Source organism: Electrophorus electricus, chromosome 13 (genome assembly GCF_013358815.1).
Source record: "Electrophorus electricus isolate fEleEle1 chromosome 13, fEleEle1.pri, whole genome shotgun sequence".
Classification (NCBI taxonomy): Eukaryota; Metazoa; Chordata; class Actinopteri; order Gymnotiformes; family Gymnotidae; genus Electrophorus; species Electrophorus electricus.
The window spans coordinates 8,242,685-8,268,456 of NC_049547.1; the positions used below are offsets into that span (position 1 = coordinate 8,242,685).

The window sequence follows — 25,772 nt, forward strand, 5'->3', positions numbered from 1 at the left end:
TCACATAATGCTATTACACTAATCTCATCCTAATGTAGCCTTCCAGTATATATCAAGTTTTTTCTTGTCACTAGTTTAGTGATGATATTTCTTTCTTGTCCGCTGTGGTTCATTGAGAGTAAAGAGAGAGAGGGAGAGAGTATGAGGATACTGATAGCACAGGGAGAGCAGGTGATATGGACGTGAGTGAGAAAAGGAGCAAATATTGTTGGTTAAGAACAAGTGATGACATCATAACAGTCTCATCCTAATGTTAATTTATGATATTTAAATGTGCAATATTCCTCTAATATTAGATGATAATAATAATAAAAAAAAAATAATAATAATAAGAAGAAGAGATTAAAAATAAATATAAACCATAAAGAAAAGCCCTCATTAAAAAAAACAAACAAAAAAACAATTAAGACTAATAAAGTCATTGTGTGTGGGGGGGGGGTGGTAATTAATAAAACAATTAAATACGTAACTAAAAATAAATGAGAGGAGAATAGATGACTGGAGAGGGGAAGAAAAGAGGTACCAGAGGAGAGGAAGAAAGACATGGAGAGCAGAGAAGAAATGATTGGAGAACAGAGAAGAGAGGAGACCTAGAGAGGAGAGGAGAGAGCAGGAACAGAAAGGTGAGAAGAGATGACTGGAGAGCAGGGGAAAGGAAAAGATATGACCGGAAATGAGATTAGAATATAGGACCAGAAGAGAGGAGGAAAGATGGCTGGAGAGGAGAAGATAGGTCAAGAGGTTAAAATGAGAGGACAGCGGAGCAGATGTCCCTGATGCCCATCCAAGTGTACTTGTAAGTAAATAAAAACATACATTTCCTAAACCTTGGCCACAATACCTGGGCTTGTCTGCATATAACAATGCATAGATTTCTGATTATATGAGTGTCGTTATACTTGTTTAGTTCCTTAATAATAATAATAATAATAATAATAATAATAATAATAATAATAATAATAATAATATTAAAACATTATTGAACAATTGAACAAAGTCTTGTGATTGGTTTTACTTAAGCAAGCAGAGAAGTCTGATTTGACAGTTAAATTAATACTAATGCAAAGGCTTTGTAATATGTACAAATCACAGTGATTTCCCATATGTATGTATACAAAAACCTCTATACAAAAACAAACAAACAAACAAAAAATCAGTATTTGTATTATGATAATAGTCTTGGTATTACTTGGTATCGCTTATCACCTATGCCTACTATCCAGTCAGCCTCTGGGTTCCTTAATCCTTATTCAAGTTTCTCCAAAGCCCCGAAGGTATTGACACTTGGTGCTTAGCCTATGTGCTACATGCATATGCACATTCATTGACAGAGGGGGAGGTAGGAGGACTGCCTTCTTATAGAAAAGATTCCTGATTGGTTAGTACAGTTCTGTGTAAACAACTGTGTCATGTCATTTCAGATGTCCAAAACAAACAACTGTGTAGTGTAGTTCTGATGTTCAAAATGCATGGCCTAAACTGCTGATGTTGGGAGAGTCTTGTCATACCCCTCTGCATTTCCCCACTCTCTTGATCCACTGAATACATTTATATGGACAGTCTTTCAGTTGGTTTACAGACAAAAGTAATGGTCCCACTAGGTACATTTATCCTAACACTAAATACTGTCTGACACATTCAACCTAGTCTAGGTTATAATCTATTAATTCAAATGAAATCCAAAACTTTGGATGGATTTATAGTGTTCCCCTTGTTATTCTGTGTGCTAACCTCTGCCAAAGCAGTTGCATGGTGTAAATGAACCATTAAATAAACAACTGAACAATCTATTTTGCAGCCTTGCAGATTGTTGCAGTTGTTGAAATAGTTTATTGACCCCGAGTGTGACCACTCTCCCGATACGGGACTGCCAGTGCCTTAGCTTGGTTAACTTGCACAGCAATTGTTGAGTCATTTAAAGTCATTTATGTGCAGCAATTGCTGATCTTACTGATCTGTGTTTTTAGCACTCTCAAATCAACATGCTAAAACAGTGGTTTAATTGTTTTATACAGACCACATTGAGGCCATTGAAAGGAGGTTAGTAATACTAAATTCTCCATTTCTTTACTCTAACATTGCAATCACATTGTAATCTTTCTGAGCAGAAGAGGAGTGCTCAAAGCCTTTTTAATGAACATAATGGTAATTAAAAGAGGCAGGGATGATGGATGACCTTGCCAATTGTGGGCTTGCCTTTATTGTACCCATTTAATTTGTGTGACATACATTTGCATGAGCAATTCTTTCTGGAGAGAAAGAATCAATGAAACATCTTGATAAGAATTGTGATTGTGATTCATAAGAATTGTGATTGATAAGAATTGTGATTGTGATTCAGGTCCTGTTTTCTACTGTAACATGCTTGATTTAATATTTACCATTTACAAGGTATAAAAATATGAAGCAGTGATTTTTTTTTTTCCAGTTTTTGATCTTCTTACCCGAACCAATTGAATGTCAAAGTTGACAAGAAATCTGTGTTATTATAAGTTTCATTTAAATTTTTGGTAAGACATCCCAGGCATCCTTCACTAGCTGGTCCTGTTAATTTTTCATTGCTTGACACTGCACCAACAAGCTGCTATCTGTCACAAGGCAAATCTTTCACAAGCGACCTGGGTCCACTAAGCATCGTGTCTCCCTGACTGTGCTTTTCCCATCAGCAAAATGATGTGCAGTACAGACACAAAGCCATAAAGTAACCCCAGCTTTTGTTGCAGCCTCTCAGATTGAGGACACACTGCTCCTCCCTCCACTGGACACAGACAAACTGAACCGGCCTTGGTCCAGGTCTGTGAAGCCCTGGGTTACATGGAGCATTCTGTGTAACATATGGCAGTGGGGGTATCTTGGGTGTCCTTCTTAAAGCTGCTTCCTGTCAAGGGGTCCTTCACATTCCTGTCGTATGTATATATGTGTTTGTGTGTGTGTGTGTAAAATGGGGAAAAAATGACCTTGTCTTAAAGGCATTGTCTGTCTGTGTGTGTGTGTGTGTGTGTGTGTGTGTGTGTGTGTGTGTGTGTGTGTGTGTGTGTGTATAAAAGGAGAAAGTCTCAGACACCTTTACTTAAAGGCTTTGGCTTGTATAGGTATGTGTTTGCCTGCATATCTGCTGTTGTGTGTTTCTCTCCTTCTCTCGCTATCTTAAGTTGTACATGGTGACTCATGTTCTCAGCTTTCTTTTAAAGCATACTACATCATGCTAATGGCTAGCTAACATCCTTCCACTGTTAGCTCTGCTAACATATTTGGTTAAGTCATTACTTTGAAAATTTTCCATGGTGGCAGATAACGAATGGATTTGAAATGGGATTTCCAAAATTGTGTTTGCCTGTATAGCTGCTCATTCCTTGATTCCTTGATTCCCTGCTCATTCCATTTCACTGCAAGCAGCAGTGGCTGGACTGTGACGGAATCTTCTTGTCACCTCACTGCTGTCTGTCTGCATCTTCTTTTTTCTCTTTGTTTCTATAATGCATGATGAGTAGGACATATGCTAAGAAGAGCAACCTTTATTGAGGGCAAATCCAGGATCAGAGTAATGAGGATGGTTCAGGGTGAAAAAACAAAACTGGAACACATAAATAATTTGAGAAAACAAAACACAAAAACTAAAGACAAAGAAACCAGAGTAACAAGACAAGCTGAAGAAATGAACCAAACAAAACAGGCTAATGGAGTTACGGGACATAGCACATAGGCTTACTACAATGACCAGCAACAAATAATTCATCACACAGGAAATATATGCACAAAGAAATCAAAGAAAATGTGACACGAAGCTCGGGGAGAGGCAATTGTGATAGTAACATTATCAAACCCCCCCAAACATGCATCTTTCAATGTGTGACAAGATTAGACAGTGACGGGCACTGGAGGCAAGTCAGTGACAGACACAGGGACAAGACCTGAGGAGAGGTGAAGAGCAGGAGCCAGGATGAGGCAAGGAGCAGGGATAGGAGCTGTAACAATAACTGGAACAGGGACAGACAAAACAACAGGGACCAAAACAGTGGGGTGTGGCCATCAGAGACACAGGAGGGCCACGGTGTGTGGCTATCGGAGACCCAGGAGAGCCACGGAGTGAGGCAACAGGCTGGTTTGGCAGGTCCAGGGGTGCTGTGGTGAATACAGTGAGAAAAGAAAACATGAAAACTAATCACAAAGAAACCATGGTGGGAAACAAAACAGTCTCAGAGAACAAAGCAAACAAAACAGACTCATAGTGAAACAGGCAAATAATGTCATGCATGGAACATGGAAGTGAAACATGGAGCTACAGAAACAGACCTATGGAACAGGCTTAGTACAATAACCATCAACAAACACAGGGAAAAAATGAATAACTAATTGAGTAGCTAATAAACTAATTTCTATTGCTTAAATCATGATGGTACAGGCTATTGGCTCTGGCTAGGCCTGAAGTCTGCTTTTAAGTAAGCATATTCATCTATCATCTTCACTAGAACCCGTTCAACCTTACAACTATGAAGATACTGGGTATTGGAAGCTTATTCATAGTCTCTCCATTGCTTGCTAATGATTCAAAAAATATGCAAAAATAATTTTAAAAAGTCATTTTTTGCTTCTACATATCCTCCCATCATTCTACAGTAGAAGCAATACAGTATAACCTTGCTTTAACGTTTTGCTATGCTCCCACTTTTTTGTTGTTAACAAGCCTATTATTTATCTACTGAATCTATTCGTCTTGATGGATGTTTTGCACATATTTGGTGCAAAGCACGATGGGGCATAGGAATATCATGGATATAGTTATATGGATTTTAAAAAGCTCGGCTTAAGCCAATTAAACATTGTACGAATGGGATTTGTTTCTCAGACATATCTCTGTAAAACATTTTACCACAGGATCTCTGTAATGTTTAAGGCTGATTTGCACAGGATGAGAAACTGCTGTATAAATTACAGGCATGTGACAAGCTACTTGATTTAGGCATTGCTGTCACATAAACAAAACACTACAAAAACAATACTAACAATAGTGTTTTGCTACAAAACACTATTGTTATGTAAAATATTACATATTATATTACATGGGGGTGGCGGGCACTGCTTACACCACTCAGTCTAACACATTATATGAGTAGTGTGAGCAGGATATGATTGAATATTGAACACATATTTGCTTGGGAGTTAAATAATCAGGGGTTATTTTCATGGTTGTTTTATAGTAGGTAAAAGGTGCTGGAATCTATACTGATGTGGGGTGTGCTCAGTTTGTAAAAATTAAAAACGTGGCGGATTCGGACAGGCCTAAAATCACATGGATAATAATTAGATCACCATACCACCTCACGTAAAACTAATCCCATCTGAATAGGACTTTAATCCTTGACAGCCGTTCCTCATTCTGCCCTGACTTTCATTTCACAATGGGAGATTGGAGATATGATAATTTTGGCTCTAAAAGGATGATAGAGAATGTACTGTTGGTTGAGTGCCAGTTAAGAGCGCAAGACTTTACCCTCAGCCTGATAAGATGCAGCCTGAAGATGTCCAGTCATGGCATTACTGAAAACAGGCTGGACTCAGATGGCTAAAAAAACCTGTAGTGTCCCAATTACCTAATTAACTAAGTTTGTGTGCCAATTTAGTAATTTACACACACAAGCATGAGATGAATAGAAAATTGAGATGGAGTCATCGAGAAGAGTGAAGTTTATTGTGTGCAAATCCAGTATCAGGGTTGTTATACAGTCCAGGGTCAATGAGCCAACACGAAGAAATCTGGGATGCATAATTAAAGAAAAGAAAAACAAAACACGGAATGTTGAAATAAATGAACAGGCTTACGGAAATAAACACATTTGAGAACAGGTTACGTACAATTCTGAGGCGAGAACAAACAGTGGCTAGAACAGTGACCAGCCAAACACAGGAAAACACGGGGTATATATACACAGGCTAATAAGCACTAACAAGGCACAGGTGAAACTAATGAAACAGCAAAAATCAGAACAAGGACTAGAACAGGAATGGAAAAAATGAAACAAGGATGTGAGACAGGGAAACCGTAGATAAAAGATATCCACGGCCAACCATGATGGTATCACCCCCCCCAAGCACCTGGCACTAAAGCGCACCAAAACAAAACCATTAAACAGAACAGACCATGATCAGAAACAAGACAAGACACAGACAGGGAAGACGATGAGCAGGGACAGGAGCAGAAGCAGCAGGGCCTGAAAAGGCAGACACAAAAGCAGACATTCAAAACAGGTGACAGTGACGGAGAAGGCACAGAAGCAGATGCAGAAAGAACCGGGGCAGCAGTAGGAACAGAAACAGAAACGGACACAGGAGCAGGAGCAGGAACCAAAGACAGGAGCAGGCACAGAAGCAGAAGACGAAACAGAACACATGCAGACTGCGGAATACAAAAAGGCCAGAAGGGAGGACAAGGAGAGAACATAAAATTGCAAATGACAAATGAAGAGGAAAACAAAAACACAACACAAACCAGGCCTGGGGCAACAGGACAGGAATGAAAACTGACATGGACACAGGAACAGACATGCAGATGGGCACAGGGACAGAAACAAAGGGGGACATAGGAACAGGTACAGCAATGGGCACATGGACAGGCACAACAATGGGGCAAAAACAAAATCAGGTAGATAGGGAAGACAAAAAGAAGAACAGGCAACACAGGAGTCATAGGAGGCCCACGGGGAACAGGAGACACAGACAGGGATGGAATGGGCTGGAAACATGAAGCTGTAGCAACAGGAGGTGGGTCTGGAGGCATGCGACTGCTAGCGATGGGTCTGGCTGGTCTGGAAGCGCTGGGGCGATCAGCAACGGCAGATCTAGCAGGTCGGAAGACATGGGGGTGATCAGAGACGGCGAATCTTGCAGGTCCAGAGGTGCAGTGAAGATCAGTTGTGGCAGATCTGGAGGCGTGGCCACAGGAATATGCCTGGCACGAGGCACAGGAACAGGAACTAATTGTGGGGGGGTCTTCCATGCCGGTGACAGGAACTGGCTGGGTGGCTTGCGGGACAGCCACTGGGACAGGAGGGGTGAGCCTGGATAGGCACACAAACCCAGAACCCACTCTGCAGCTCCCAAGGCTTACATGGGCTATGGGAAGCCTGCAGTTGCGTTTGAGAGCATACAAAGTACCATACCATGGATTATCTGAATTCCATCCCTCTATCCATGTCTTGCACTACAGGTCACTCCTCCCTGTAGCGTTTATCAAATTGGGAAGGCTCATAGCGCTTACCTTGGGTCTCTTCGTAAAAACTGGCTGAAAGTGAAATTCAAGGTTTTCCGAGAATGACGAGACACCCTTGTACCCTTGGTGGCAGTGGGACGCTGTTAACTCTGACTATTCAGAAATAGCCAGAATTTCTTCCTAGCGGAACAACCACAAACCAGAGTCTTGCTGTCTTGCTGCGTCCTTGTGTATGATGTACGCAAACACTGAGAAGAGTGAGATTTATTATGGGCAAATCCACATCAAGGCCGTATAGACAGTCCAGGTTAAATAAGCCAACACGAATAGATCCAGGATACATAGTATCTCATAAGTATATAGGTTTAAGGTTCATAGGTTTAAGCCATATCTACTAAGAATTTCAGTGTTGGACTGATCCCCAAAACAAGTGGCTCATCTAACAGAGTAATGCCAAGGTCAGGGGTTTAATTCCCATGGAGCATACATACTGATTAAAGAAAGTATGCCTACTTAGTACTGCTGGATTTACTTACTGTAGGTCACTCCAGATAAGAGGCTCTGCCAAATGCTGTAAATAAATGTAATTAACTATGTATGGATGTTCTCTGCTTTCTTTCTTAATTGCGGTCTAATACTGTTTTTAAAGTAAGCATGCTTTAAAAGCAAAACATTTGGTTACATGAGCTATGCTATATGTACATTGTATGTACTGTGATGTTACAGCTGGTTCATTTGGCAAAAAAAGTAGGAATTAGGAATTATTAATTATTTTAGAATTGCATTTGCATTCCAGTCACTGTTCTTGCTTGAAGAATTTAGAACAGTATAAAAGTTCTGGAGCAGGAGCTGAATTGTCACCATCATGATCCAGTTAGCAAAGTTTGTTATTTATTTATTATCTCTTCTTTTTTGGGGGGAGGGGGCATACTACTAAAGAAAGAGGTCAGTTGGCTTTTATGTGCACTCCATTTATCTTCCTGTAGGGTCATGCTCACCCCTTACCTCAAACTGTCAGCCTGCTGTAGTGCTGTCCCTGTTGGCTTCCGGCCCAAATCTCACTTCAGCTCCTTCTCTCCTGGCCACTCGCTCCATGAGCTTGACACCTACTGAGTCACTTCAGCTGGGTGTCTTCTTCACTTTATCTGCTGTATTTGGAATGAGGGTTCCTGTGCACAGATCTAACTCTTTTTGGGCGAGGATTGATGACACAGAGCCATCCATATTAGTGTCACTCTGTCGGGTTCTAAATGCCAGACTGTTGCATAGCCACTTCTGCCTGTTTGAGGCGCTTAAACTTTGTCAGTTAAATAGAGTAATGCATAAAAAAATCTATCATTTCAAAATTGTTTGTCCTGTACAGATGTAAATGTCTTTGATTTAAATTTGACAGTTCAAAATTTGATGTGCTGAAAAGCAGGTCAGTATAAAAAAAATGTTCTCATGGACTGAATGGTATTTATACTTAGGCTTTGTTTTCATGAAAAGAGCACTAGGCTTTATGAATACAGTATATTGGTATATTAAAGATAAAAATGGGTATTATCAGGAATTTGGAATGTGTTATATGTTATTATATGTGTTATGTTATTAATGTGTTATATGTTTTAAAATGTGCTTATATGTTATATGTTATTATATGAGTTATATGTTATTGATGTGTTATACTTTATTACATGTGTTATATATTATTTGTTATGTGTTATTATATGTGCACTCTCTTTTCTTTTACTGGTATTATTCCACCCCTTTTCAAACAAAAACAAAGTCAGGATCAGTGACTACAGTACTTCAGGATGTGTTTTAAATGGTTGGTTTACAGAGACAAATAAATTGCTTTAAATAATATCTTGCTAAACATGGTGCACGTTAGATGGGGACACTCTAAAAATGCCAAGGTATAAAGCTCGTCTACACATGGAAGGTCTGGTTGCTTGTCATCTGTGAACTAGTATGCAGCATTCTGATTAGTTAGGGTCACCCAGCAAATGGTAACATGCATTCTGTTTGCACCATGGGGATTCACACAAACCCAAGACAGAATTATGCAGAAAGAAATATACCATATGATATGAAGTTAACTCCAACAAAACAGATCTTGATGGAGCACACAGCATGTTTGGCTAAAGATTAGATTCTTTAATTAAATAGCCAAGAGCTAAGCTCTTGTGAGCAATTTCCAAAATATCTCTCCAATTGCTAAGGAATATTTTGCTGATACAGGGTATTTGGTAACAGTGTGTAAAACAAAATAAGTAAAGCAGCAAAGAAACTTGAAGGAGCATAAAATAAGAATGGGGCACAGGCATCCTGATACATTTTCTTAATGCAATAAGATGTTTAAAAAGTCAGCATAAAAAAGAATTATAATGCTTTTTTATGTTTGTCTCCATTAGCTGAAAATCACATCCATATGAGAATCACATCCACATAAGAATCACATCCATATGTCTGTTGTTATCAAGCCAAGAATTTTAAATAGACTCTTCTTAACCATGCTATACACCATCATAAATACTGCATGTGCTGTAATTTGAACAAGCTCAACTCTCTTCAGCAGCCCTTTTTCAGAGCTCCTACTCTTAGGTACTGATTAATGGATTTGGAGCTACACCAAAACATAGTGGACTTTTGAGGACTCTATAAATGCTTGTGTGTGTTCACTGCGTGCAAGCAGTGTACTGTATGTGTGTGGATATATTCAAACATTTAATTCTGAATCTAAGAATATAGTTCATTATTGCTTTGTCAGTGTGCAAGGTAGGGGTGTATGTCAGTGAGTGTCACTGTTCTCATCATTATATTAGTGGGTGGCTAAGGCACAGGCTGTAAATGGAATTGCTATAATCCAGAGGTGTTTGCTCATATAAGACTTCTCATTCCTGTAATTACAGAGTACATACAGTATTATATGCATCTATATGTTCCAAAGTATTTTCTGGACTTGAAGTAAATGTTCAAGTTGAATTGTAATGGAATTTTCTTGTAGCCTGATCTCTCTCTGTCTGTATCTCTTTTTCAGTATATTCCTCCAGACCTGTGCATCTGTAACTTTGTGTTGGAGCAGTCACTTTCTGTAAGGGCACTGCAGGAGATGCTGGCCAAAACTGGGCAAAGTAATGACGTGAGTACAGATCTTGAGTTCACACAGAGCTATAGCAGAATCTTAGTGATCTTAGTGATCTTGACATGCTATGAGCTACACATGTGGCTTTATTATGCAATGATGATATGATGATATTGATAATAAAATGACTTTTTTTTCTGGGACAGTTCTCTGTTTTGGTTTTGGTGCTACTGCATTTTTATTGGATTTATTTATTAGTGTGTTTATTTGTTGGAACCATTTTTATACACACATTGGTTGAGCACATTTGTTAATATTATATAAACTCTATAAAACTCTTAAAATAATGTTTGTCAGTACACTGCTGATTTTCAGTAACACAACTGTATGGGGTGCTTAAAGTCAAACAGCAAGCTTCTCATGCGTGATGAAACAGGAGATGTTGATGTCACATTCAGCACTGCCCCTCTGCGCACCTACACCAGTGGATGCTGGCAGCAGGTGTCACATTCAGCTCCACCCCTCTGCTTGCCTACACCAGTGGTGGCATCAGGTGTCATGTTCAGCTCCACCGCTCTGCTCGCCTATGCCAGCTGGGGTAATAAGTAGCAGACAGGTGGCTCAATATCGATTATTATCAATATTTCTCATCCTGGTATTTTGTTTTTGTGAGTCAACCCTCACATTAAAATTATGTGGTTATTTTTCATGCAGCCTACAGTGGTTGCTGAAATGGGGAAAAATGTGAAGACTGAATGAATGAGTGAATTAATTATTAATGAATGGATTAATTAATTCTTGAGCGAAATCTTGCTTTAAAAACAGTCAGTGTGTAATGATTGGAAGGTATTTGGAAGGTAGCAGATCCAGTTCAAAGAGGGTTTAATACTCACACAGAGCCAGCTACTTGGACACAGAGCATTAACCACAAAGCCAGACCTTCTTAGCCCTGGGGCAGGGAGAACCTCATCCAGGTCGTCTATCCAGTCCAGTGTCAACACGGGAAGGCAGAGTCTGCCAAATACAGAAGGGTCACGACGTTGGTGTAGTCTAGAAAAGGAGAAAAGATCAAAAACCAAAAGAATAAACAGACACTGAATATGCTTGATATGCATCATTTAAGGATCAGGTGGGAATAATTAAAACTCAGGTGAGTTAAATCTGCTCCGATGATTAGTCTCAAGGGAAGGAACCAATCCAGGCATGGTAACTCGAGTGAAGCTAACTGAGTTTGTGACACAGAGACAGAAACAGATTACCAGTGCAGCATTTTGGAGAAACCCATCCTGTCACTGGAGTAAAGAAATGTTTGCTCCTGAGTCAGAATCACTGATGTTTTTCAGCTTGAAAAGGGCTTCCTGAATCCAAGTTGGTTTGTGTAATGCAACATTGTCAGTTTCTGGGACCTGAAATTGAGCCACCTGTAATAAACCATAGTGGATGAACAGCACTGACTTTTCGTACTGTGACAATAAATAAGTTGTGTTCAATAGGAAAGATCTATCATAGCAGTAATACTTGGTCAAAGGCTACTCATAGATGGTCATTACCGAAACACTCCCACAAGTTATTACAGATGTGGTGGTAAAGGCCTTTTTTTCTTCAGTGGCCTTTGAATAACTATGAACCCAAGCCCAAGATCAAGACCAAGCCCAAGCTTGAGGTGCCTACATTAATGGCTGTCTTCAAAGCTCCCTACCAGAAGAATATAAGACACTAATCCTTTTGCACAGTGTGTCATCTTAGCTTGTCTGCTCATGAATTTGAATGACAAAGTCAGTAAATATGGGATGTGGTGGGAATAATATGTATTCATTGATGTCTTATTTTGGAACATAGCATAACATAGTGGATTTTCACTTTCACTTTCAGTTTTTTCATTTTTCCTATTGGATATGTCATGGATTCAACCTGAAATCATTATGCTTATTTGCAGTTTGTTTTATTCAGTTGTTTATGTTCAGTTCAGTTGAATACATTCAGTATTCAGTTGAATACATTTTTCTCTTACCTCTAAGATGGTGGTTTAGATGAGATTTTGAAAAGGCAACATTAATAGACCTGTTCACATACTTGCTTAGGAATGGGTTTTCTACAGTTTAATTTTGACTTTAAATATTAGGATACATTATAGTTCATTACTTCAGTTTTATTCTGTTCACATTCATTCCCATTTGGTTGTAGAGCTTTGACATGCAGTGCCATAACAACCAGGGGACCTTATGTATGATTCCCAAACTTTGAGTTTGACTTTAAGAGACAAATTTATTTATTTGGTCTACCATTTCCCACTCTTATAGTTTATAAAATCCATGGGAGTCTGTGCATTTACCTGAGGGGAGCACAGACAAGACAGCGGCCTAGGTAGTGGTACTGGGTGCACGGTCTGAAATTCTGCAGCTATGTGAAATAAGAGCAAAAACTGGGACACTGCTTATGAACGGAACAGTTTCAACTGAAGGGTTTTTTTTGGCTATTTCATTCATCATGTCTACAGACGGCTTGCTTAAACAATGCGTAAAATAGACTGAAAATATGATAACCCCTTTTCCACAGTTCTAAGTGAAGTTGTCTTTTATATTTTATCTGAATATGGACTTGTATTGTCAGATTGTTTACATATTTTACTTCTGCCCTTGGCATTTTATTTATTTCCTTTGCTAAAAATGTCATACTTTTTAGAGAGATTTTGATCCTTTGGGAAGACAGAAAGCTTTTCACAGGCTCTGCATCAGTGTAAACCCACACAGCCTTTTCTGAAAGGTTAGCTGAAGGGCACTCATCCTGCTTGTCCAGACGTTGGTTTTCTTTGGTCTTCTGTTGATCATAAAAAGAGGCTTAAATGGCTTGTTTGAAGCTGATGACTAAAGGTAACTTGACGCGGGCAGTGATATTTCCCTGGGCCAGGCCCGGAGGCCAGACAGGTGCCAGAAATGCACTCCCTCGCAGAAGTACACCCACAGGAAAGCCCTCACGTAACCAGTCCCACAAAGGTCACAGTGACTCCTCAGAGAGGGTGGCGTGTCTGCTCCGGGAAGCAGCTGGTGGTCTCTGGGGAAGTTGCACCCACTTGTCGTTTTTCCTGACAAGGGCTTTAGCAACAATCAGTGCCCCTAAGAGAGGAGCTTGTGAGGCTGTCTGGCCTGAGGCTGCTGCCATTAAGACTTGTACAATATTCGTGCTCATGCATAAATACACACACATGCATAAATACACACAAACTCCACTGCACATACGCAGTATATGGGTGGCAGGAGAAGAGGTTTTTGTCATACAATTGATTCAGCAGTTAATTAAAAATTGTAATTATGTATAATTAATAAAAACCTAATAATTCACATTTGATCAATATACTTAAGTATTTCAAAGATAATCAAATGATCAAAGTGCCATAGTTATAAATGCCATAATTGTAAAGCTTGATTAGAGATTATTCAAAAATAGATTTTTTTCAATGGATGGTAGAAATAGTGCAATCTGATTTATAGACCATATCGATCGTGCACTGTTTATAAATTTGCTATATCTGAGGCAGAAGGTCAATGTAACCTTTTCCTTTCTTATTCCAATGCCTTCCATAGAGGCTCATTAGAAAGGTGAGTAAGTTTTGTGTTATAGGGCTGAATACAGATGCAGATGGCAGGTTGATTGACAACCCCTCATGCATATGTATGCATATGGTGCACTCAAGTGTGCTTATTTGTGTGCATATATTTCATGTGCAAAATTTAAAAACGCATCAGGAATGAGGTGTTGAAACATTTTCTTCTTTGCTTGTTGGCTTCAGTCGCTCATCTCTGACCACTCTTCATTTTAGAGTCTCCATACAAACAACCTGCTTGCTAACTGCACTTGAGAGCTGAAGTTTCGGCCTGCTGTGTTCATTGTTTGTCAAGTGACATAAACACCTGTTTCTCTTTCCCCTGGGTACCGCATGCACCACAATCATTTTTGCATCTGAAACACTTGATCCAACCCATCAGGTAATTACTGTGGATTTTGTGAGCCGAGTCAGGTGTGTCAGAGCGGGCAAAACCCAAAACTGCACTGCTGGAGTGCAGAGGGTGGTGAGGGACAGCCTTCGCTCTGCGACGTCACACCAGGCTTTCCTGATGTTGTAACATGCCACTCAATATGGCCCCTGCAGGCAGCCCATGGAGGCGGACACAGAACACTGCTGTATGGACACGCCATCCTCCTCCGACACTCCCTCAGTGGAATGGTGAGGAGCCACCATCTGTCTCTTTCCAGCCCTCCTTCACTGTGAGTCGGCACCCGTCAGGTCACTAGACTATGTATGTATATATATATAACATACGCCTTCTCATTCTTGCTACAGTACCTGACTTGTCTGAAGACGTCCAGGTCTCTGACAGATAAGTTGTCTTTTGATGTGGGCCTTCAGGAGGACTCCACAGGCAAGCAACTACAGATCTGTCACACTGTTTTCACAATGCAAGTTTTTAGGACCATATATCTCCCAAAAATATGTTTGATTGTTGTTTTTAAAACAGCAGGTGCAGGAGTTTTTGTCGATGTAATTTCATGCAAACTTAATATGAACTGATTGGCCAGACAATATATCAGTTGGTCTCTAATGTATACATATGGCTTTTGTGTTCTTTAATGAAGCTGTACACAGCTCTTCATATTAGGCATGTGAAGTTATACATTTAAATGGTTCACTGAGAGTGAGTTTTAAATGTCATAAAAAGATTAAGTAATTGTGTTTTTAGATATCGCATAATTTGTCAACAATAAATGTTAATTTTCACCACTAGCAATCTACCATAGCCTAGCATAGACTATCATAGTCTATCCCAAAACTCCAGATGCCAGTACCCCATTTGCATTCACATAGGCTATTTACTACACAAAATGCTCATTTTTGTCAGCGGCAAGGAGTGGTGTGTGCTTTGTGCTGATTTTGTTTTAAATATAAAGGCAGAAACTGCATGCAAATGAGGTAAAACTGGGCACAGTACATTACGACCTTTGTGCTGAATCAACTTAAACCCATTTATCATTTGAGTGATACAGATTATGCTGCTAGCAACCAATGCCCTAAGCAGCAATCCATTCTCACCTTTACCGAGAGGAAGTGCAACAAGAGGGGAAGTGAGAATTATGCCACTCGCTATCTTAGATCATGTATTCAATTTGTGTTGTCACCATATTTGAGGTTATTTGTAATTAACTCATTCCCTAGTGGTATTGAGCACTTTTTACACTTCCTCACTGATTTTTTTTCACCTCCTTCTGCGAGTACTCAGATATGACAATGTTATTTCATCTTTATGTTTTTTTCATTGGTCATTATGTTTCTTTAAATCTTTCATATCAGTCACCTGATATTCGTCGGTTTTGAGAAATTTCGTAAAAAAGAACCATTGATGATGATTAACAAGTGTGTTGTCATGGTTGCTGAATGACTGAAAGAAACCCATGCAGTGTATGTGTGTGTACAGGTGAGGCGTGTTGGTGGACTATCCACCCTGCCTCTAAGCAGAGATCCGAAGGGGAGAAAGTACGTATCGGTGATGACCTGATCCTCGTCAGTGTGTCATCTGAACGCTACCTTGTGAGTACACATCACAGAATGCTGCTGTAACCATGAAGTATTTATCTGACATACAGCATTCACACATCATTCAAGGACTGCTAATGAAAAAATATGAGTACCATTTACAACCTGTCCCCAGTAGTGAAGCCTACTACATTTTTCTAGTACATTAAAAATAAAATAATGTAGCAGGCATATCCCTCCCCATTGTGTGTGTGTGTGTGTGTGTGTGTGTGTGTGTGTGTGTGTGTGTGTGTGTGCATGTCTGCGTGTGCATGTTTATGTGTGTGTGTGTGTGTGTTTGTACGTGCGTATATGTGCATGTGTGCGTGTGTCAAGTGACTACTCTCAGGTAGAAGCTCTTTCACCATTCGCAGCATCTCCAGTGAAATGCTCCATTTAGTTTATGGCGGGAGCCCACCACACGTTCCCCTGCTGCCCCACTGCTGCTGTAATGGGCTCTGTTCAGACCTTGGCAGCCATAGCCCTCTCTGCCTCCAGAAGCTTCTGCCATATGCTTGTAGTAGGACACTTGGTCAAGATGGGGTTCTGTGTAATATGTGTCCAGCACTCTTTTTCAAAAGTTTTATCACTCTTTTTTTTAAAGATGTATATGGACATCCACTGTGGGAGACTAGATTGTTCTGAAGTGGTATCTTCAATGAAGTTTAAAATCGAGATGAATGATTCACATAATGGAGGTGCCAAAAAACATTTGTCAGGTCTACATATTTCCCAAAGGTTTTCGGAACTGCTGGACTTCTGACCCGCGTGTGCAGTCATGACAGACACAGCCTGTGTCTGTACTCAAGAGAAGCCTAGGCCATAGCAGATTTACCACACATGATTAACCAGCTCGTTGGCCAGCTTGTTAAATTACAACATGTATATCATCGTCACTGGGTACAAACTCTTTTGGGAAATTCTGATTCTTTAATAAAAAAATATTAAGACAATAATAATAAGAACCTAAGAAAATGGAAGAGTTTGGAATGCATGAAGAGCTTTGATGCTTTTGGTAAACTCACCCTGCATTTTAAAAGTACATGGTGTGATAAATCTAGTTTTGAAACTGCTGCTGATTCCAGAAGGGTCACTGGGTAAACGTCACCTTTTCCAAATCACCCTGCAACACGTTTCTACCTTGATATGCACATTCTAAAATTGTCATGTCCCTTACCATGGTAACTGATTTACACCCCCCTCCCCCCAGCACCTGTCCCTCTCTAATGGCAGTGTTCAGGTAGATGCGTCCTTCATGCAGACACTGTGGAATGTCCATCCAACATGCTCGGGCAGCAGCGTGGAGGAAGGTTCAGTATACTCTCATTCTTCGCTGAGAAATTTTTCATGGTCCAATGACCCCTACCCTTACCCTTACCCCAAAGTCCCCCACCTTCCACTTGTGTACTCCCACACATTAACCCCCATTCCCAACCCTAGTTACTCTAGAAAAGATGTTATGTTAAATTAGGCCACAACATAAATTGGTTAACTAGCAGCTCAGGATGAATTCCTGGTGTGATTAATATTCTCCTCTGTTGTCCTATAGGATATCTCCTTGGTGGTCATGTGATACGCTTGTTCCATGGGCATGATGAGGTCCTGACGATCCCAGCTTCAGATCAGAGCGAAGAGCAGCAGAGGTGGGAATCTGGACTGAACTTCCAGGTCGATTGCTCAAGCAAGGGGTTAATGCACAGACTGTATCTTATTCCTAAACAAGCACCAGTGTGCTCACTTGCAGTTGTGGTTTGTATCCTGCAGTGGCCAAATCACAAAAGGCCAAATTTCAGTAGACCAATTCTTGTTTCCGCTGTAACAAAGTTAAATACTCCCAAAAATAATGAGCACTTTTAGTCAGCAGATAAGTACTTTGATAGAGTACAGAAATGTGGTGTGATGTTTGAGCTTTGTGTGATCCAGCCTGTGAGTGCTGTGACAAATTACGGCTGTTCAGACAGCCCCGATGAATCGCAGCTGTTCAGAGAGCCCAGGTGAATCGCAGCTGTTCAGACAGCCCAGATGAATTGCATGTTTAGACAGCCCCAATGAATCGCATCTGTTCAGACAGCCCCGATGAATCACATCTGTTCAGACAGCCCCAGTGAATCGCATCTGTTCAGACAGCCCCAATAAATCATAGCTGTACAGGCAGCCCCGATGAATTACATCTGATCAGACAGCCCTGATGAGTCATAGCTGTTCAGACAGTCCCGATGAATCACAGGCTTTGAAACAAGTGTGTGTGGGATTGTGCAATCTGTAATGATCACATGTAACAATCTCAATGACAGGATTAGTTATAAATAAGCTTTTTTAAAATTCCAGTTCAGTTGTTAAGTGTGGGACATGATATATCATGCACTGTGAGGTAATGAATGAATGAATGAACAAATGCACATTTTGGTGATATCTCTTCCACTTTTTTTTTAATATAACAGTGAAAAGCTACATTTCCCATCACATTGTTTACCGAATGTCAAAACAACACATATAATACATGTAACCTTAGCATCTACATAGAAACATTTCTTCATTAGAACCACATTAGAAATGTATGTGTACAAATCTACAGTCATTATTTTGTGTTAACTATCCTCTCTCTCTTCATTGGTGGGCAGTTTCTGGCTGCAGAGCTGCTATTTTTGAGATGTAGACAACAGTCAACCCAGCAGTGACACTGACACTTGTGAACACTTGAAGTGTAAAAATTGTGTGCCTAGGGCCCTCTCAGCAGTGCAGTCCCTATGACATGTCAGTGTCACTGCCTTGGTGGGAATGGGTTGCCATGAAGTCAGTGAGGAGAGAGGTAGAGAGTGGCTAAGGGTACATGGCAACAGTTGGGTTACGCTCAGTAATTGTACCCTTGTAAAATGCACATAAAAGACACCAGCACACCAAGTGTAGATGCAAGGTAGGTGTTTCATAGCCAGTGTGTGCTCTTCTTTCATGAATCAGCAAATCCAGCTCAGTGACATTCCCTCTTCTTTCGCATTGCAAAATTTCCCTATAATAGTCAGCAGTATGTGTGTGCATGTGTGTTTGGTTGCAACCTCTATAGACACATCAGCAGTGTGTGTGTTTGTCTAGCAACTACTAATAACATTCTGTGCTGTCTCCAGACACAGGGAGAAGAGCAGAATCTGTTCCGCTTTCTTTGCGTGTGTGTGCATGTGCATGCATTTGGCTGCATGCCCTATAAACAAGTCAGTACTATGTGTGCGTGTGTACATGTGTGCATTTGGTTGTAGCCTCTATAGACAGTGTTTGTGTGTGTGTGTACTTGTGTGCATTTGGGTGTAGCCCCTATAGATACATTAGCAGTGTGTGTGTGTGCATGGGTGCATTTGGATGCAGTTCTAGTTACATCAGCTGTGTGTGTGTGTGTGTGTGTGTGTGTGTGTGTGTGTGTGTGTTTGGTTGCAGTCTCTATAGACACAGCAGTGTGTGTGCAGGGAGTTGGTTGGGTGCATTTCCTATAGACACATCAGCGGTGCATGCGTGTGAATGGATGTGTTTGGGTGCATTGTCTATAGACACATCATCAGTTTGCATGTGTATGTGTGCATTTGGTTGCAGCCTCTATAGACATATCAGCATAGTGTGTGTGTATGTGTGTGTGTGTGTGTGTGTTTGTGCATTTGGGTGCAGTGCCTATAGACATGCCAGCAGTGTGTGTGCTCATGTGTGGGTGAAGTGCCAATAGACACATCAATGGTGTGTGTGTGTGTGTGTAGGTACAGCCCAAAATCCGTGAGCGATGAAAGTGCTTCTCGCATGAAACTGACTCCCGTGAGTGAGCAGAACAGCTTGTGCGAGGAAAATCAGCCTATCACTTGACTGTTATTTCTGTTTGCTATTAAACATCTGCTTCTGTAACACTTACATACATTTTTGACAGATGTGGGCAGGGCCCAGGTATAGTCACCACAATAGAACTGGTTGGTCTGTCACTGTTGGTCTGTCAGTGCTTGTCACAATAATCTATGAGATTTGCTAATCCATTTACAATTTCCTGAGTTTTTCTAAAACATTTTATAATATGGCTAATTCAACTTTGTTAATATTATTTTTACTTTGAAGTAATGGGGAAAAACTAAAGATTGCCACTTGTTTTGTTAATTTGAAGCGTTTATTTAAATATTGGTTCTTTATATGTTTAATCCACAAGCTCACTGTTGGAGCAAAATAATGGTGAAAGAGCATAGAAAACAAATATGATAGGCCAAAGTGCATAGAGAACAAATATGAACAAAACCAAATCCAAACACAATTCCTCAAAGAACAGCTCTGTCTGGTAAGTGCAAATTACTGACTCAAAAATGTCATCTCTGCCCATAATGTCACTTTTCCTTCACTACTGACCATTAACTAGACACAAAGTGTCCTATTAAAGTGCTTAGCCACCCTGAGCCAGCAGAGACATCAACTTCACAGGTCTCTGGAGAGATTCTTCAAAAAGATATTCTCTCAGTTAATGTTTTGATGATGGTGTTGGACAGCACTACCTAATTTTACTACTCATCAACCCTTTCAGTGAGCACTCGTGGCTTGGATAGATTAGCCTGGATGAGACCACTCCCATGTTTGAAATAATCATAGAAATGTCATCAAAGGAAAAAGCTGAGCAGTCCCAATCATTTTTACCTTCATCTGTCCCTCTAAGGGGACAAGTGAACCCAACGGCTTTTCTCCTTACATATTGCAGTGCGTATCACACCACAGCCATTCCATGTGCACTTTTGACCACAATTTCTAACTATGTACTCATACCTTTACAATACATCTAAATACAGATGTCACTTTAGCCACAAGTCCTGTTAGAACACTAATCAGTTCCATAGCCATTGTAACTAAAACTTACGTACTGAACCTACTTTCAAATATAATTTGAAAATATTTTTTATAATTAAACTAGTATATAGTAAAACTATATTTTTATATGGCTATGGTTATATGGTTATGCAAAAAGATTTTAAGAGATCTGCAGTTTATCTGTATCGGATGAATATTGTTTAACATTTTGGCCAGTGAGTTTTCCTTTTGGAAACTGATTAAAATGTTTGCTGAATTACATTTAAAGTATTAGAATTTGCAATTGAGATTAGTGAACATTCATAAAAGTAAAATTAAGACAATCAAAATTGAGTTCCAGAAAACAATACTAACCAGTTCTATCTCAGGTTACATGTGCCATCCCTAGGTCCTACCCACAACTGTCAAAAATATATTACACTGTTGCAAGAGCAGATGCTTAATAGAGAGAAAGAACATTTGAGTATACAGTCATGGCCAACCATTTTGAGACTAGCACAAATTTTGGTTTTCACAAAGTTTGCTGCTTCAGTTTTTATGGTGGCAATTTGCATTAACTCTAGATGGTGAAGAGTGATCGGATGAATTGCAATTAATTGCAAAGTCATTCCTGGCCATGAAAATGAACTTAATCACAAAAATTACTGCATTTCAGCCCTGCCACAAAATGGCCTGCTAACATAATTTCAGTGATCTTCTCAGCTCAGGAGAAAGTGTTAATGAGGACAAGGTGGCTGATATCACTTTGTCATGCTGATTAGAAGAGCAGACTGGTTGCTTTAGAAGGGTGGTGGTGTTGAAGTTTTCTTCTGTTAACCATGGTTATGTTCAAGGAAACACGTGCAGTCATCATTGCATTGTGCCAGCAAAGTTTCACAGACAAAGACATTGCTGCTTGTAAGATAGCACCTAAATCAAGCATTTAGTGCAGAGTTTGATCAGGAATGGCAGAAGGCAGGTGTGAGTGCATCTGCATGCACAGTCAGGCAAAAGCTTTTGGAGGATGGCCTGGTGTCAAGAAGGGCAGCAAAGAATAGCCACTTCTCTCCAAGAAAAACATGAAGGACAGACTGACATTCTGCAGGAAGTATACGGATTGGTCTGCAGAGAACTGGGGAAATGTTATTTTCTCTGATGAAGCCCCCTTTGGACTGTTTGGGACATCTGGACAAATGATTGTCCGGAGAAGAAAAAGTGAGCGCTACCATGACTCCTGTTATGCCAAAAATGAGGCATCCTGAGACCATTCATGTTTGGGATTGCTTCTCATCTAAGGGAGTGGGTTTGCTCAAAATTTTGCCTGAGAACACTGTCACAAATAAGGAATGGCATCAAAACATCCTCCAAGAGCAAGTTCTCCCAGCGATCCAGGAGCAATTTGGTGATGAACAATGCTTTCTCCAGCATGACGGAGCACCATGTCACCAGGCGAAGGTGATAACCAAGTGGCTCGGTGAACAAAACATTTAAATTTTGGGTCCATGGCCAGGAAACTCCCCAGATCTCAATCCCATTGAGAACCTGTGGTCAATCCTCAAAGAGGGTGGACAAACAAAAACAGAAACTGTGATCAACCCCAAGCACTGGTTAGGCAAGAATCCAGCATGCCAAGGCAAATTGCAGAAGTCTTATAAAAGAAGGGTCAACAAAGCAGATATTAATTCTTTGCTTAAACTGCACGTATTTGTCAATAAAAGTAAAAAAAAAACCTATTAAAAAAACCTGAGAAAAGGATCTGAACAACAGGTCAACTTTGTGAAAACCAAAATTTGCATCTGTCTCATAACTTTTGGCCATGACTGTAAGTCTAATTGTCTTTGCATGAGGGATAATTTTTATCACTTGCTAATTTTGACATCATATGTGTAGTCCCTATAAACGTGTGTATGTATTTGGGTGCAGCCCCTAAACATGTGCAGCAGAGTGTGTGTGTGTGTGTGTGTGTGTGTGTGTGTGTGTGTGTGTGTGTGTGTGTGTGCATGTTCAAGTTCAAGTTCGGTTTATTCGTCACATACATAGTCATACACAGTATAACATGCAGTGAAATGGTGGAGAGTGCTCTGTCCAAACTGAGGAAGAGAAACAGGGCTGCATAGAGAAAAAAAAATATATATATATATGCAGATAAATATATATATTCTATGTATGTACAAAAATATATTAACAATGTATGTACAATATATGTATATTATGATTATATACACAATGTACAATGTATATGGTTGGGTATATATGTACACAATCTACAGAATGTACAGATCCATTTTGTATAATACCATATCTACAGTTGTTGTGTAACAGGGTAATTGAGTATAAATCTATATATACAGGTGTACAGATATACAGTTATGTTACATGGTGGTGGTGGTGGTGGTCCCCACAGTTTATCAGTTTCCCTGATTCAGGGCCCAAATGGCCTGTGGGAAGAAGCTCCTCTTCAGCCTCTCTGTCTTGGTCTTCAGGGAGCGGAAGCGCCTCCCTGACCTCAACAGAGAGAAGAGTCTATTGTTGGGATGGGTGGGGTCCTTCACAATTTTCCTGGCCTTGGTCTGGCACCGCTTGTAGTAGATGGTCTGCAGGTCAGGAAGTTCCGAGTGAGTGATGCTCTCTGCTGAACGCACTACCCTTTGGAGTGCTTGTCTGTCCTGCTTGGTGCTATTCCCAAACCAGACTGTGATGTTCCCCGTGAGGATGCTCTCGATAGTGCAGGTGTAGAAGTTCCGCAGTACCTTGGAGGGCAGTCTGAAGCCCCTTAGGCATCTGAGGTGGTAAAGACGCTGATGAGCCTTCTTTGCCAGGGAGCTGGTATGGCGGGACCAGGACAGGTCCTGCGAGATGTGAACACCAAGGTACCTGAAACTATCTACTCTCTCCACCGTGGTCCCACTGATCCTCACAGGTTGGTAGTGCCGCTCCTGCTTCTTGCTGCAATCCACGATCAGCTCCTTTGTCTTACTGACGTTTAGGAGGAGATTATTTTCCTGGCACCAGTTTTCCAGGTGTTTAATCTCCTCCAGGTAGGCCCTCTCGTCGTTGTCCGAGATCAGACCCACGACAACGGTGTCGTCAGCAAACTTGACAATGATGTTAGAGCTGGAAGTGGCTGTGCAGTCGTAGGTGTACAGTGAGTAGAGCAGGGGGCTTAGGACACAACCCTGAGGAGCTCCAGTGCTGAGGGTGAGGGTGGTTGAGGAGCAGTTGCCCACCCGTACTGATTGTGGTCTGTCTGTTAGGAAGTTGGAGATCCAGTCGCACAGGGATGCATGCAGTCCTAGATCTCCCAACTTAGTAGTGAGTAGAGAGGGGATGATGGTGTTAAATGCTGAACTGTAGTCGACAAATAGCATTTTAACATAATTTCCCCTCCCTTCGTCCAGGTGAGTCAGTGTAGTGTGGAGCAGATGTGCAATCGCATCGTCAGTGGAGCGGTTGTGGCGATATGCAAACTGCATGTTTGCAAATGATATGCAAATGTGATATGCAAATGTGCATGTTTTGGGTGCAGTCCTTATACACACCCAGCATGGCATATATGTGTGGTATGTGGAGGTTCAGCCTGGTTGTACAGAGGTCACGGCAGCCCAAGATCTGACAGGACTCTCCTTCCTCCCCATTGGCATGGACTATTTTTAGCTCACCAGTCATGTGACACACAGTCTGCGAGATTAGGTTTTGGTCTTCAGTTGTGACTCAGGCCATTCTGCCTCTGAAATTTAATTGAGAGTTTGTTAAGGCTGGGTCTCCATATCTGTAACTAAGTGAAGGGGGTGAGGTGGATGATGGATTTTGCTTATCTTGCAGCAAGTCACCCCTATTATTGAGGTAGCATGCCTGTTGCATACACATATGTGTGTATGTGTATTTGTTCATGCATATATGTGTGCTTGTGTGTGTCAAGATAGTGGTGACATTGATTTCACTGTAGTTCGCTCCCTGATAAGTTGCCATAACAGGCTCAACACACGTTACTGCTGAGAAATGTTCAACATGCTCGTTTACAGATTAAGATTTATTAAGTGATTTTTTTGTAACCAAATCTATATTGTTTTAAAGCTTACGTTGCAGTGTTCACTGTCTTTTCTATATAACGTCAAGAGAAGTGAGGCAGGATGCATTTGCGATGATGAGTGACATTTATTTGGGGCAACTGCAAAACCAAGATCCGTAATACATTCCATGGTTGTGGCTAGGAATCAGATTAACAAAACCAAAGTATATAACAAAAACAGTAACAATACAAAACCAAGAGGAAAAAAAAATTAACTAAACAAAACAAAGATAAGAGTATAACACAGGATCTGCTAGAGTAGAATTTACAGTGAGGTACACTGCATGAAATGTACCCTAACTACCAACAAACTTAACAAGGAAACGAGGTTTGTAAATACACAAGAACAAAGAAGACATGGGTGAAAGCAGTACAAGAGCAAAAACCAAAACAATGAGCATGAAACTGAAACCAAAACAAAGAGCATATGGTGCTCATCACCATGGGTACTATGACACCAAAGGGGGTACAGTAACATTACGAAAGACTGTTACAAGAAAGTGAATGGGCAGTCTTGATAAGGAAAAATTTTGATAAGAAAGGGATACAAAAGCCAAAAACATCGCTGAAGACTTGAATAAATGGATGAAGGTGATTGGAGTGTTTTTTAAAAACAGAACTTTTTCATTAAGCAAAGTTCTTGCAATATTGAGCAAGTGTATAATTATTATTTTAAAAAATGCTGGTGTTTGCTCTATTAGAATCACATCCTTGGAATAAAGAGTTAGAAGAGATACTACGTACTTGCTGTACTGTACTCTACTGTAACGGTGAGCAGTAAGGATGCGGGTGCATGTGCGGAGAAGAGCAAGATTTATTATGGGCAAATCCAAAGTCAGACTTGTTAGGGTAGTCCAGGGTCATAGAGCCAACACGTAGAGTACAGGGATAGATCATAAAGAAAAAAGAAAAAAAAAAGCTTGAAGGCAAACAAGGGAAGCAGGCTATTACACAGGCTAGGAAACACGAAGGCTAGGATAAACAGCCTAAGTAGGATACACAGAGTACGAACTTACAGGCATAGAGATATGGGCTTTCAAAAACATCCAAACATACATCCAAAACATTC

At 40.5% G+C, this 25,772-nt stretch overlaps 1 protein-coding gene across 1 annotated transcript in view; it reads left to right on the top strand.

The window, feature by feature from the left end:
• Positions 1-25,772, top strand: part of LOC113571324 (ryanodine receptor 3) — a 145,620-nt gene that overhangs the window by 31,548 nt on the left and 88,300 nt on the right. The window contains 7 exon segments of the mRNA XM_035532477.1: positions 10,230-10,331; positions 13,856-13,870; positions 14,422-14,496; positions 14,614-14,692; positions 15,743-15,855; positions 17,051-17,150; positions 17,390-17,483. Of these exon segments, the coding sequence (XP_035388370.1) occupies positions 10,230-10,331; positions 13,856-13,870; positions 14,422-14,496; positions 14,614-14,692; positions 15,743-15,855; positions 17,051-17,150; positions 17,390-17,483 (578 nt within the window).